The sequence below is a fragment of the Sinocyclocheilus grahami genome, unplaced genomic scaffold, assembly GCF_001515645.1.
Source record: "Sinocyclocheilus grahami isolate Dianchi unplaced genomic scaffold, SAMN03320097.WGS_v1.1 scaffold651.1, whole genome shotgun sequence".
NCBI lineage: Eukaryota > Metazoa > Chordata > Actinopteri > Cypriniformes > Cyprinidae > Sinocyclocheilus > Sinocyclocheilus grahami.
Window position 1 is genome coordinate 73,399 of NW_015505830.1, and position 13,482 is coordinate 86,880.

General features: G+C 37.8%; 1 protein-coding gene across 3 annotated transcripts in view; it reads right to left on the reverse strand.

Annotated features, from left to right (window-relative positions):
- The window catches only part of LOC107558592 (sodium- and chloride-dependent GABA transporter 2-like), a 25,075-nt gene extending 12,825 nt beyond the window's left edge, over positions 1 to 12,250 (reverse strand). Inside the window, exons 1-9 of one of the 3 annotated variants that reach the window (XM_016242252.1) lie at positions 11,974 to 12,250; positions 11,653 to 11,862; positions 9,743 to 9,943; positions 6,162 to 6,296; positions 4,980 to 5,120; positions 4,754 to 4,841; positions 4,109 to 4,241; positions 3,538 to 3,672; positions 177 to 280 (exon numbers count right to left, since the gene is read on the reverse strand). In XM_016242252.1, the coding sequence (XP_016097738.1) occupies positions 177 to 280; positions 3,538 to 3,672; positions 4,109 to 4,241; positions 4,754 to 4,841; positions 4,980 to 5,120; positions 6,162 to 6,296; positions 9,743 to 9,943; positions 11,653 to 11,698 (983 nt within the window). In that variant the 5' untranslated portion in view covers positions 11,699 to 11,862; positions 11,974 to 12,250. Of the gene's footprint in view, positions 1 to 176; positions 281 to 3,537; positions 3,673 to 4,108; positions 4,242 to 4,753; positions 4,842 to 4,979; positions 5,121 to 6,161; positions 6,297 to 9,742; positions 9,944 to 11,652; positions 11,908 to 11,973 lie in introns of those variants that run through there. The other 2 variants (XM_016242251.1, XM_016242253.1) reach the window with 2 other exon arrangements.
- Between the last annotated feature and the right edge of the window lie 1,232 nt (positions 12,251 to 13,482).

Genomic DNA, 13,482 nt, shown 5'->3' on the forward strand with positions numbered 1-13,482 from the left:
CTCTCTCTCTCTCACACACACACACACACAAACACTCTCTCTCTCTCACACACACACACACACAAACACTCTCTCTCTCTCACACACACACACACACACACACACACACAGCGTCACCCAGGGAGTAAAGGCACATTTCATAGTATGACAATTATGTTTTTTGACCATTTTCTCACCTGTAGCAGTTGTTGTTGTATTTATTGTAGCTTCCGAGCGCGGTGAGGCAACCTAAACAGATGGCATACGAGAAAAAGATCTGCGTGCCTGCGTCCATCCACACCTGAAACCAGAAAAATACTATCACAGCTGTAATATACTGATGTGCAGAGCGTTTTGGATTCTTATGATTGTTTATTATGGTTTAATTTTCATTTGTTTTATTAGCTATGTTGATTATTTATGATCATTTAACCTCCATGACATCAAAGATCACAAACACAATGTACGCTACAACAGAGCATGTCAAATGTTGAGTGACTTGAGTTACCTGTGATGTATTTAACAGCTTTAACAAACTCATTTGGCTTCAGGTAATAAGCTTGAATGGACAAGATGAAAGACTAGAGCTGTCGTAGGATTCCTAGAGCTTGTGTAACCTCTTGTTTAATAGTCTTAAATGCCTGAAACAGGTTTAGACATGATCTGCGAAAAACATGCTAACAGTAGTTTTCCTATTAGCCTGTCAATCAAACGCTCTGTCATGAATCACAGTGCTTTCTGTTTTTCTGAAGTCAGGCCGTTCATGTGCTGCCACGGGCGATGTGGATGTATTGTATGTACAAAAAGTGCTAAAACGTGACACACCTGTACAAGACCTCTGTCCTATAAAAACTACTGCTTATTGCTCAAAAGATTGCTTGGCCTCTAGATAATGCTCGGGTCCTGTGCAAGTGAAAATCATGCGTGCAATCACTTCATTTCTGTAGCCAGGACTATACCAAGAAGAAACTGTGCTTTTCCACTGGGAAAATTCCTCACACTTCCCTTAAAACCTCACATTTATCACCTGAGGTCCAGAAATGTGCTAAAAACACCACTGATGTCCGAGCAAGGCGTAAGAATTTGACCCACGATGCTTACATTTTTCAAACCTTAGATCACAGTTTTAATTAACTTCGCCCGACCATTTACTTTTCCTGCTGAAGGGTTCTTGAATTTTGGCCTCATTTTTACACATCAAAGACCAAAAGATGTCAAAATCAACCCTTGCAGAATTAAAACGAGTTATGAATGTCGATTCATGCTGATTTAAAAAAATCTGACCCATGATGCTCAAGTTTTTGGAGCCTTAGATCATTGATTTCACAAACTTTACATGGCTGTTCCCATACACCCACAATATTCTGTTGAATTGGCCTCATTTTGTACTTCTGAGATGAACTGACATCAACACAGCGATGGTTATCTCTCAAATCCAACCAAAATTCTCATACTGACCAAAAAGAGACTTTATTTGTGGTTGAAGTCAACATTAAATTTTGTTGAATATCTTTTAACACTTTAGAGAATGAAAATGGCTCATGAATGCCGCTTAATGTTGATTTTAAACAGTTTTATAGGCTTATCACCAATTAACTGTTTACTTTTCTAGCTAAAGGTTTCATTCAGTTTCTTATCTGTATACATTTAAGACCAGGAGATGTCAAAACAACAACCATTACTTTACAAATCCAACATTTACTCAATTAAAATGGGTTATGCATGTCAATTCATGTTGGTTTTTATAGTAACTGATCACTGATTTTCAAGTTTCTGGAGCATTCATCTGATCAACCTTGTCCAACCGTTTACCTTGTTAGCTGAAGGTTTAGTGAAATTTGGCTTTGCTTTTATCTAAGATCAAGAGGTGTCAAAACAGCAATCATTATTGTTAAAATCCAAACAAAAATTCCTTACATTTGTCTACATGTTCATGTAAACCTATTAGATTTTGTTGAATTTACCTAATGTTTATACTTCAAAGATTGAAAGTCAACACAACCAATGCAATCTCTCAAATCCAATCAAAAATGCCAAACTAACTGTTTGCCTAAATCCATAAGATTTTATTGAATAGGCCTAATTTTTACACTTCTAAGATGAAATGACATCAACGCAACCAATGCTCTCTCTTAAATCCAATCAAAAATGCCAAACTTTGTCTAGTCTCTTACGTAAACCCAATAGATTTAGTTGAATTGGCCTCATTTGAATACTTCTAAGATAAAATGACGTCAACACAACCAATGCAATCTCTCAAATCCAATCAAAAATGCCTAAATTTGTATAGTTTCTTACGTAAACCAAATAGATTTAGTTGAATTGGCCTCATTTGAATACTTCTAAGATAAAATGACGTCAACACAACCAACGCAATCTTCCATCCATCCAAGAACCCCAAACCTCGTCTAATTGTTTGCCTAAACCCATACAATTTTATTTTTACACTTCTAAGATGAAATGACATCAACGCAACCAATGCTCTCTCTTAAATCCAACCAAAAGTGCCAAACTTTGACTAGCTATTCATCTAAACCCATAAGATTTTTTTTTCTGGTGATGAAATAAAATGATGTCAACACAACCAATGCTATCGCTCAAATCCAACCAAAAAATGCTTTTGCCAATAGACAGAGTTTTACCAAAAGAGGTTTTAAGCTGTTCTGTCTGATGCTAAGGAATGCTGGGATGCATCTGGGTGACCGTGCTGTGTCCTGTTCTCAGATATAACGTGGGTTTGTGTGGTCTTCTAGTGACACAGATGTGAAAGTCGGATCAAAAGTCAAACGCACAGATGGACGCAATCAAAGAGGTACAGAAAACAACGTTTCCCTGCTGGGCATCCTGCTTCAGGCCACGACTAAAGCACCTGGGTAGACAACTCACATGATCTTTCGACTCGAGACACGGCATGTTTAAGAGAAAACAATTCGCTTGTGTTCCAGAGGAATTACCAAAACACAACCCTACACTCAATATTCACCCTGAGCACAAATACGATATTAATAATATTAAAGTAGTTAAATAAAAAATCAACGTACATACAGTACATATATATATATACAACAGTTCTTTCTGGTCCTTGAATCTGATTGGCTGAGAGGAGTGATAACAGCACTCCAACCGTTTCACCGTTTGTATCACTCTGCTTGCCGTATTTCTCACAGCGAGTGTCATGGCGGATGCCAAAATTCACTGTAATTGAAAAATAATACCGTTTTTGTGTCACGGAATGTAGTTTTAAGAGTGTTTTAGGCAAGAATATACTTGTTTAGACTTCAAATATACGTTTGGTTAATAAAGATAACGTCTATTTGAAAATTAGCTTCGATGTTTTGGGAGACGTGAGCTCCAGGGCGTCAGCGGCCGTTCAGCGCTCATGAACCCGTGATATGAACTCGTGATATTGCTCATATATATATTAAACATCAAACTAACATTAAAAATTAAATTTGAATTGCAGAACCGATCAGATATTTGCTCAAACAAGTTCCCTTTCTAGTCATGACAAGATCTTTCAAGTCAGAACTGCAGTAGATGAAAGGCTAATTACGATACCTGCGGGTCCGCTAATCGTCCCAGGTCGGGATAAAGGTAGAACTGGATCCCACGGGACGCTCCTGGCAGTGTGACCCCTCTGATCAGTAAAATCAACAGCATCACATACGGGAAGGTCGCAGTGAAGTACACCACCTGTTGCGTGTCAGGAAAACAGTGTGAGGCTAAACGCTAACATATGTTTGGATATCTATCATGATGCAATTTAATAATAGCAGATAAGATGTACACAAAATGTAGACAATATCTATTCAAAACTCTGATTAAAATATATTAAATAATAAAATATAAAAATACAAAAATAGTTATTCATAATAAAATATGATTTTAAGTTTTGGAAATGATACTTGGCACAATAACCCCCTTTGTTAATCAGCCAATCAGACACAGTTATCAATCAATCATTGCCATCAATCAGTTATTGATCAAAACAGATTAGTCTATCACTAATTACCCTTTTTCTATTTATATAAATTTGTCTTTGCATGGTAATTCAAGGTATTTCATAGAACACCCATGCAATCTGTTGAATCATTTTAATGAACTTAGCTCACGGTCTTAGCTCACGTACCTTGCCGGTGGATTTGACGCCTTTCCAAATGCAGAAATAACAGAGAACCCAGGCCAGCAACAGACAGAGGACCAGATCCCAGTGCAGCGTTCCTATCTCCTCGATCCCAGACGAGATCCGCAAAACTCTGCGTCTACAGAGAGACAGAAATGACACATCAGCTGCAGCCTCCATTGGTTAGTCAGAGAAGTTTCCGGATAATGTGGCATAAACATGGGGTTTTATAGCCAGGTTTGAGGAGTCAGATATGTTGCTTTTCAATGTAGGTTTTTAATTCGAAAAATAAAAATTAAAGTCAAACTAAAGGAAAATGAGAAATGTTGCCATGGCGACAAGTTGAAATAAAATAAGTTTACGTTTTTTGTTTTTGTTAACATTTATTTTATTTCAAGACAAAAATGGTTTTAGTTTTAGTTAACTATGATAACCCTGGCTGCTAAAATATAAACACTGAAGGCAATGCAAGTCGCTTTGGATAAAAGTTAGGGTTAGGCCAAATGCATACATTTATTTTAGATCAAAAACTACAGACTATAATATTCTGGTCCAGTTCTGTTTGCTACTCTATTAGCTTGATAAACTTAATCCGACAAACATAATGAAAAGTAAGCAGAAAATTGACAGGAAGATACTAGTAAAACTTACTCCCAAAACTCAATTACAGGCGATGTTGCGTTTTCAAGGTGACTTTGGTCAATGGATTCATTTCGTCTTTGGAATTCTATGCAGGAATCTGAAAAACAACAGGAATCTCTGGATTATGTATACAGTAGAAACTATTGAGCTTAGCGCACCAGTGATAATGAACTATCATACTAATCATGACCACATAACGCTAGAGATTGCTGGACTGAATTGATGGTATCCTCACCGGTGTTCCAGGTGTTGTTGCAGGAGGCCCACGGCAGGTTCCAGGAGAAGGAGAAGGACAGGTAAAATATCCCCCAGGCCAAAACGATGATATAGTAGAAGTTCAGCAGAGCCACGATGACCTGAGTGGCGTATCCGATCCCTGCAGTTGAGAAAGACAGATCCAACAACACCACAGCTTGTGTCAGAACTGAGAAAATGCAGTGACATCTTGTTCGTGACTTCCCATCACGCTGTAGAAAAGGTCCAAATGATCTCACTTCATGATTACCACCATGCTATGAATTTATTTATTTATTTATAAATAGAACAGAAATCAGTGTTGTTGCTGTTGTTGTTGTCAACTAAAAAAAAAAGAAATTAGGTAAATCTGAAATACCATAACATAAATATTAGATGAAAAATGTAACTTTTTAACTAATTGTTTTTTTAGCTAGTCTTAAAACTTAAAAAAATAAAAATGAAAATGAGAAATGTTGCCTTGGCAACTAACCGAAAATAACTAAGTTTAAGTTGAAGTATTACAACTACCAAAAATAATAAAAATAAATTAAAGCTAAATAGAAATATTAAAACTAATAAAAATGACAAAAGCACATAACTAAAATTTAAATGAAAACTGAAAATATAAAAATAAAAGCAATTTCATAACTATAACAGTATATCAATAAAATTAAAACAACACCGATTTCTGCACAAAACAGCCAAATATAACATTTTGGGGTATTTAGATTATTTTTATAAATTAATAAAATGTATATTAATTGAACATTATGTCAAAACTATAATACTGTTCTACGATTTTTTAACTTTTCTGGACTTGAAGACTTCACCTTGTCCAGTTTTTACTGAATTTCTATTATTATTTCACAAATGAAACACACAGAGATGACATTTTGAAGTAGAAAAACTGAAATGGTATTTTCTTGACTTCTTAAATGTGCTCCAATAATCTTTGTTTTAATTACAAACTCGAAAAAAAAACTGTAGTTGAATCTACAAACAAACAAACAAAACAATAAGAAACATGGGATTTGTGCCTGCATTGCATTAAAGAACGAATCATTTTAGTTCTCTGTACAGATGGTTCCTGTGCACTTATATGGCAAACAAACTGCTCGTGTCATATTGAAATGGTTTTCAGTTTCTGAAGGACTGAGGAACCAACATCTTGTTGCTTCACCTTCAAACAGCGGGCTGATCTTCCTCCAGCATGTGATTCCTCCCTCGCTGGTGTACTGACCCAGAGAAATCTCCAGGAAAAACACGGGAATACCGCAGGTGAAGAGGAAGATCAGGTAGGGAATGAAGAATGCACCTGGAAGAGGATAAAGACATCAATCATGCAGTTTATGCTGTTTGAAACTCTAGGGGAGAAATGTGTGAGATGACTGGGGTCTTTCTCTCAGGAGAAACATCTGAGAAGCTGCAGACTTCAGCAAACGTAAGAAACGTTCCCAAAAGCCCAAACGTCTCTGTATGGGCACACGGTACGGGTTGATCAAACAACAGCTGTGACCTTTAACCCTCTGAACTGGTAGTGCTTTCATCAGGCCAACTGCTGGATCAATGGGTCTATTTCACAAACACCTGGCAAACGCTAAACACATTGGGATCTGTGTCGATCTTCTCAAATCCTCAACTTTTGCTGCACAGGATCCTATAAAGCAAGGGTACAAAGTTTTTTTTTTTTTTTAATAAATAAATAATAAAAATAAGATGAATCTAACTCATAACTATATAAATAAATACATTTGATTAAATTAAAATAAGATCAAAATAAATACAATTAGATTAAATTGATAAATTTCTTTAAAAACGGATTTAAATAAATCTGATTACAATTAATTGACTAATAAAAATATATATAAAAAAATAAATAAATTGATTTAAGTGAATGATAGATTAATAAATTCTTTAAAATAAATAAATAAATAACACACCTAACAGTACAACTGTGAGTCGAAAACATCTCTGTTGTAATGTAACCACAGAAACACAAGATCAAACTAACTATGTCACGAATTCAGTCCATGGACTTCCATTACATTGACTCTCGCACTACACAAACTGTTGCATAGCACCCCGGACTACATTTCCCATCATCCTTTGCACAATTTGCACACTGCACTGATTGCACTCAGCACGGATTGCACACAGCTGTTAACACTGATTGCACCCAGCTGTTTCATATCACTCCCTCACTATTTAACACTCACTCTGATCCCTTCCCTCTGCCGAGTATTGTCTAGCAATTATCACTCTCCTAGCGATAGCTACTCTACAGAGCCCTAAGTCGTTTCCAGCCTTAGCCTTAGCCTAGTTTTTCCTTGCCTTGTCTGTCTCCTTCGGTTTTGATCTTCGGCCTGTTTTCCTGGACTTCTCCCTTTAGCCTTGCCCCTGTGACTCTGTCTGCCTATCGTCGACCCACGCTAGCCCTAGGATTATTCTTGTGTTTTGCCCGCCATATACCTGTTTGCCATTATCTGACCCATGCCTGTTTTATGATCACGTCTCTGTCTTCTCCCAATAAAGAGCTTGCATTTGGATCCGCACGTCTCACGTCTCATCAGCCCCGTAACAAACTACATAAATCTGATTAAATTATTAAAATGATTTAAATTAATACATTTGATATAAATACATTTGTTAAAATGTTTTGATTAAAATAACTAATACATTTAATAGTAACTTAGTGAGTAGAATTTTACACATTTATAATAAACTTTTAACAGTGTTAATTGGGTCTTTACATATGAAAATATACAACTGCCTTTTAAATTTTAGGATGGGGGGGTCCCTCGGACGAGGAAGATCATATTTGGAGTCTATAGCATCTAACAGTTTGGAAACCCCTGCTCTAAACTATTTTACATTAAATAACCTGATGACAGCCAGCTGTGGATCTAAATGAAGTCAAGCGCAGCCCTCATTCTCTCTCCGCTCACGTCTGTCCGTCAGCTGACTGAAGGAACGCTCCTTCACCTGGAGGGACGTTAACTAGCCGTGTTTGTGGTGAGGGCGAGGGCTGGTCTGAGGTCAGATATGGTTTACCTGCTAAACCTCTGTAGAGTCGTGAGAGCTGACATTACCTAACCCATCAACTGCTGAGACCAACCTTTTAATGACACTTTCTGTTTGGAAATGTACCATGATCATACATAGTTTTTTTCCCCCCGACATGTACCATGGTGATGCCATATTTTTTTTTAACATATAGTAAGGAAATTTGATATTTTTGGATATGTACCATTCTAATACTGTTTTTTTTTTTGGTTTTTTTTTTTACATATACCATGTTTTTTGGACATTTACTCTGGTAATGCCATGTTTTTTTTGGACATGTACCATGGTATTACCATGCTTTTGAATGTTCCATGAAAATAGCTTGTTTTATAGACATGTACCATTGTAATATTATATTTTTTGGACATGTACCATGATAATACTTTTTTTTTTGTACCATGGTAATACCCAATTTTTTTGTACGTGTACCATGATAAAACCTTGTTTTTTTTAGACATGTACCACGGTAAAAGGATATTTTGCACATGTACCATGGTAATCCCATGCATTTGAACATGTATCATAATAATACTTAGTTTTTTGTACATGTACCCTGGTAAAACATGTTTTAAAAAACTTCTCTCTCCGCTCACGTCTGTCCGTCAGCTGACTGAAGGAACGCTCCTTCACCCGGAGGGACGTTAACTAGCCGTGTTTGTGGTGGGACTCCAGGGCGAGGGCTGGTCTGAGGTCAGATATGGTTTACCTGCTAAACCTCTGTAGAGTCGTGAGAGCTGACATTACCTAACCCATCAACTGCTGAGACCAACCTTTTAATGACACTTTCTGTTTGGAAATGTACCATGATCATACATAGTTTTTTTCCCCCCGACATGTACCATGGTGATGCCATATTTTTTTTTAACATATAGTAAGGAAATTTGATATTTTTGGACATGTACCATTCTAATACTGTGTTGTTGTTTTTTTACATATACCATGTTTTTTGGACATTTACTCTGGTAATGCCATGTTTTTTTTGGACATGTACCATGGTATTACCATGCTTTTGAATGTTCCATGAAAATAGCTTGTTTTATAGACATGTACCATTGTAATATTATATTTTTTGGACATGTACCATGATAATACTTTTTTTTTTGTACCATGGTAATACCCAATTTTTTTGTACGTGTACCATGATAAAACCTTGTTTTTTTTAGACATGTACCACGGTAAAAGGATATTTTGCACATGTACCATGGTAATCCCATGCATTTGAACATGTATCATAATAATACTTAGTTTTTTGTACATGTACCCTGGTAAAACATGTTTTAAAAAACAACATGTACTATGCAAATAACATGTTTTTGGACATGTACCATGATGATACTTAGATGTACCCTGATAAAACATGTTTTTTTGTTTGTTAACATGTGCTATGTAAATACTATGTTTCTGGACATGTACCATGATTTTTAGAACATGTACTATTTTAACGCCATGTTTTTCTGGGGGATATGTGCTTTTTAGACATGTATCAGGTTTTTTATGGACAAGTACCATGGTAAAAAATAGCATGTTTTTGGACATGTTCGCCACGGTAATACCATGTTTTTGAAGATGTACCACGGTATACCATGGCTTTTTGCACATGGTATCAGAGTAATAGCATGTTTTGGCTATTTTGTAATGTACAAAGAATATGATAATCATTATCGTGGTACTGTCACAGTAACCACTCCGTCTCCTCACCTCCACCGTTCTTGTAGCAGAGATACGGGAAGCGCCACACGTTTCCCAGTCCAATGATCTCTCCGGCCACCGACAGGACAAACTCCAGCTTGTTGCTCCACTGTCCCCTGTCCTTCATCTTCTCCTCCGTGTGCGGGACGATGTCCAGTGGCCGGTTCAGCCCGTTAGATGGGTCCATCTTGGTCGTGATCTCTTTCTGTCCTGTTTGAAAACAAAAGCATGTTTAGAAGAATCTAATGACTGCTATGATGTGCTCGGTCAAGAGGAGCACTGTTAATTAATGCAGTTTATTACAAAAACGAATGCAATGAATCATATGTGGATATTTTGATTAATTAATTGGTCTCCCAATCAAAAGACAAATAGTGTTTTCATTCACGGTGACACAAAGTTTTTATCTCGTAAAACATGAAGATATGAAAACTGAACACACCCATTCAGACCAGATCCTTACATAAATGCGGCTCGTAAACCAGTCTGAGCACAAAAGCCATCAGATGGCTGTGTGTTTGTGTGAATGTGGTGGACCCACTCAATTCCAGGCATTTTATTGCATGCTTTGTCATGACGTTTGTGACCGTTGCAACACATCACAAAACAACTGATCTGTTATGATATATTGCAACACAGACTGCAAAAACAGCATGTGAAAAACTCACAAGGATGTAAATGCCTGCACTTCACTAAACTTAAAATAAAAGTTTGGTTAAAAACACTCAGGACATCTTAGTTACACCATGGCAACATATAAAAATTTTTAATAATACACAAGAAACAATCAGAGCATGATAGCAAGTACATAGCAACATTCAAAAAAACTAACTGAACGCCTTAACAACCACTGGTCAGTACAAAAAATAGCCTAACAACCATGCAGAAACATGCAAAATAACCTTCCAAAACACCTCGGCAACTGCGTAGCAGCAACACACAAACAAACGTACTATAGAATGCTTTGCAACTGCATATCAATGTGTTAAATATCATTCAGGTCTCCTTAGCAACCATACAGCAACACCGTAGCAACTGCATGGCAACACACAAAAAGCACTTACTGTAGAATGCTTTGCATCTGCATATCAACATGTTAAATAACATTCAGGTCTCCTTAGCAACCACACAGCAACACCCTAGCAACTGCATGGCAACACACAAAAAGCACTTACTGTAGAATGCTTTGCATCTGCATATCAACATGTTAAATAACATTCAGGTCTCCTTAGCAACCACACAGCAATACCCTAGCAACTGTATGGCAACACACAAAAAGCACTTACTGTAGAACGTTTTGCAACTGCATAGCAACATGTTAAATAACATTCAGGTCTCGTTAGCAACCATACAGCAACATCCGAGCAACTGCAAAGCAATATGCCAAAAACACTCAGAACACCTTAGCAACCACACAGCAACACCCTAGCAACTGCATAGCAACACACAAAAAGCACTTACTGTAGAATACTTTGCAACTGCATAGCAACATGTTAAATAATATTCAGGTCTCCTTAGCAACCATACAGCAACATCTGAGCAACTGCATAGCAACACACAAAAAGCACTTACTGTACAGTAGAATGCTTTGCAACTGCATATCAATGTGTTAAATATCATTCAGGTCTCCTTAGCAACCATACAGCAACATCCGAGCAACTGCATAGCAATATGCTAAAAACACTCAGAACACCTTAGCAACCACACAGCAACAGCCTAGCAACTGCATAGCAACGTGTAAAAAAACACTCAGAACACTTTAAAACCACATAACAATGCCCTAGCAACTGCATAGCAACAGGCACTCAGGACTGCAGATATCTGAAAATCACTATGCGCTGGAAATGTAACTGAAATGTTGACCTTTTTGTCATACAGGTTTGGAATTGGGTGGGTTAGTAAATGATGACAGAACTCACTTTTGGGTGAACTGTCCCTGTTCTGGTGCATTACTGGTGACTGCATCACGTCTGCTGTGTGCCATGATACTAGCAGATCACACGAGCATTGTGGGATACGGCACAGCTGAAAAGACTCTCTCTGTGTGAGGAACAGAAGACTCACTCACTGTGTTCATATCTGTCAGCTTGAATTAACGGGTCAGACGCATCTGTGCGTTCAGTTCAGCCCTGTCACAATCAAGACCAAATCAAAGACATTAAAGGGATAGTTCACCCAAAAATGAAAAGTTGCTGTTAATCCTCACTCTCCGTTGTAAACAAACAGCGTCATCGGCTTACATGTGAGTTTGTGCTCACACATACATCATTATGCGATGAAGTTCGCGCTCCGGACAGTCGTGAACGCACTAAGAACCGTTTGCCCAGGCTGTGGATTAAAGGTAATGATGTTGTAAATAATGTTCATTTTCTTGCACAGACTGATTGTTTCGCTTCATAAGACCTCAGTGTATCGTCAGGAGCCACGGGTATTGATTTGGTCTTCTCTGTATATGTCTTTTGACTCTCAAAAACCGGCAGCCACATACGTGCAGTGTATGAATCGCCAAGCACCACAGTTTCACCTAAAAAAAAAATCTTCTTTACTGTTCTTGGATCTTGGATGGCCTGAGGGTGAGTAACTTAACAGCACATTTTCATTTTTGGGTGAACTGTCCCTTTTAATTGACTTTCAATTACCTCCATTTGTGCATTTTACAAGGGACTTATTATTTTTGTTGTTGTTGTAAATAAACTTCATTGTTTGATTTTAAGCACATTTTCACAGAATTTTGTACCCTAAACAACTCTGGTGCTGTGTTGGGTCACTGTCCTGAGTCCTGATGCAAAACCTGCTTCAAGGCACCAGGGGTCCAGGGTTCAGTGGTCTCTCTGTCTCCGTCCCTCGAGGAACAGACGTCTGTTCCACATACTTGAAGACGTTTCAAACAACAAGCATGGTGGACATCCCGCAGAGCCGGAGGCCTTGAGAATGTGCTCTTTCTTTCTCTTGTGCAGAAACAGCACCAGCGCCTCTGCTGTCACAGCTGTCAGTGAAAAGCATCACCAGGCTGGTCAAAATAGACTTGCTCTTGCATTAACAAGACACCTGAAGGAATGAAGGGCTGGCAGCGTGATGTAGAAAAAGGCTACTGGTTTGCAAAGCTGTTTGTTTGGAAGATGACCTCAGAGCGAGGTGGTTTGATCACAGTTTACTGCAGTTTTCACAAGGCCAGAGATGAGATCACACGTTAGTCCTATAGAGCTGAGCTTTTCTGTGCAGCTTGCCATATAGGAAAGAAAAATGACAGATGTGATCTCAGTCGTTTATCCTAGACACCAACAATATTAGACGGAGAGCAAATGGAGCTTCTGCTTAAGTCTCATGCTTCTCAAAAAAAAACCCACAGTACCTCCTATATCTCAAAAATCTCTCAAATTGTGCTCAGATTTCCCAAAGTAGAGAAGAACGGCACGTTTAATATCTCCGAAAAAAGGTACCCTTTCAAAAGGTACAGTTTTGCACCTTTCAGGTACGAATATACACGCTTTATGTACAAAGGTGTACCTTTTGAACAGGTATGTCCCCAGTGACAGCTTTTGTTCCTTTTTTTCACAGATGAGTTTAAATAGAGATCAAATGGACTAGCTAAAGTCCCCTGCTTCTCAGATGTTTCTCCTGAGAAAAAGACATAATCTCACATATCATGTCTAGAGTTTCAAAGGAGATCTCAGAATGTCTCAAACTGTTCAAAAGGGATATCCAAATATCTTAAACTGTGCTCAGATTTCTTATAGATACCAAAAACG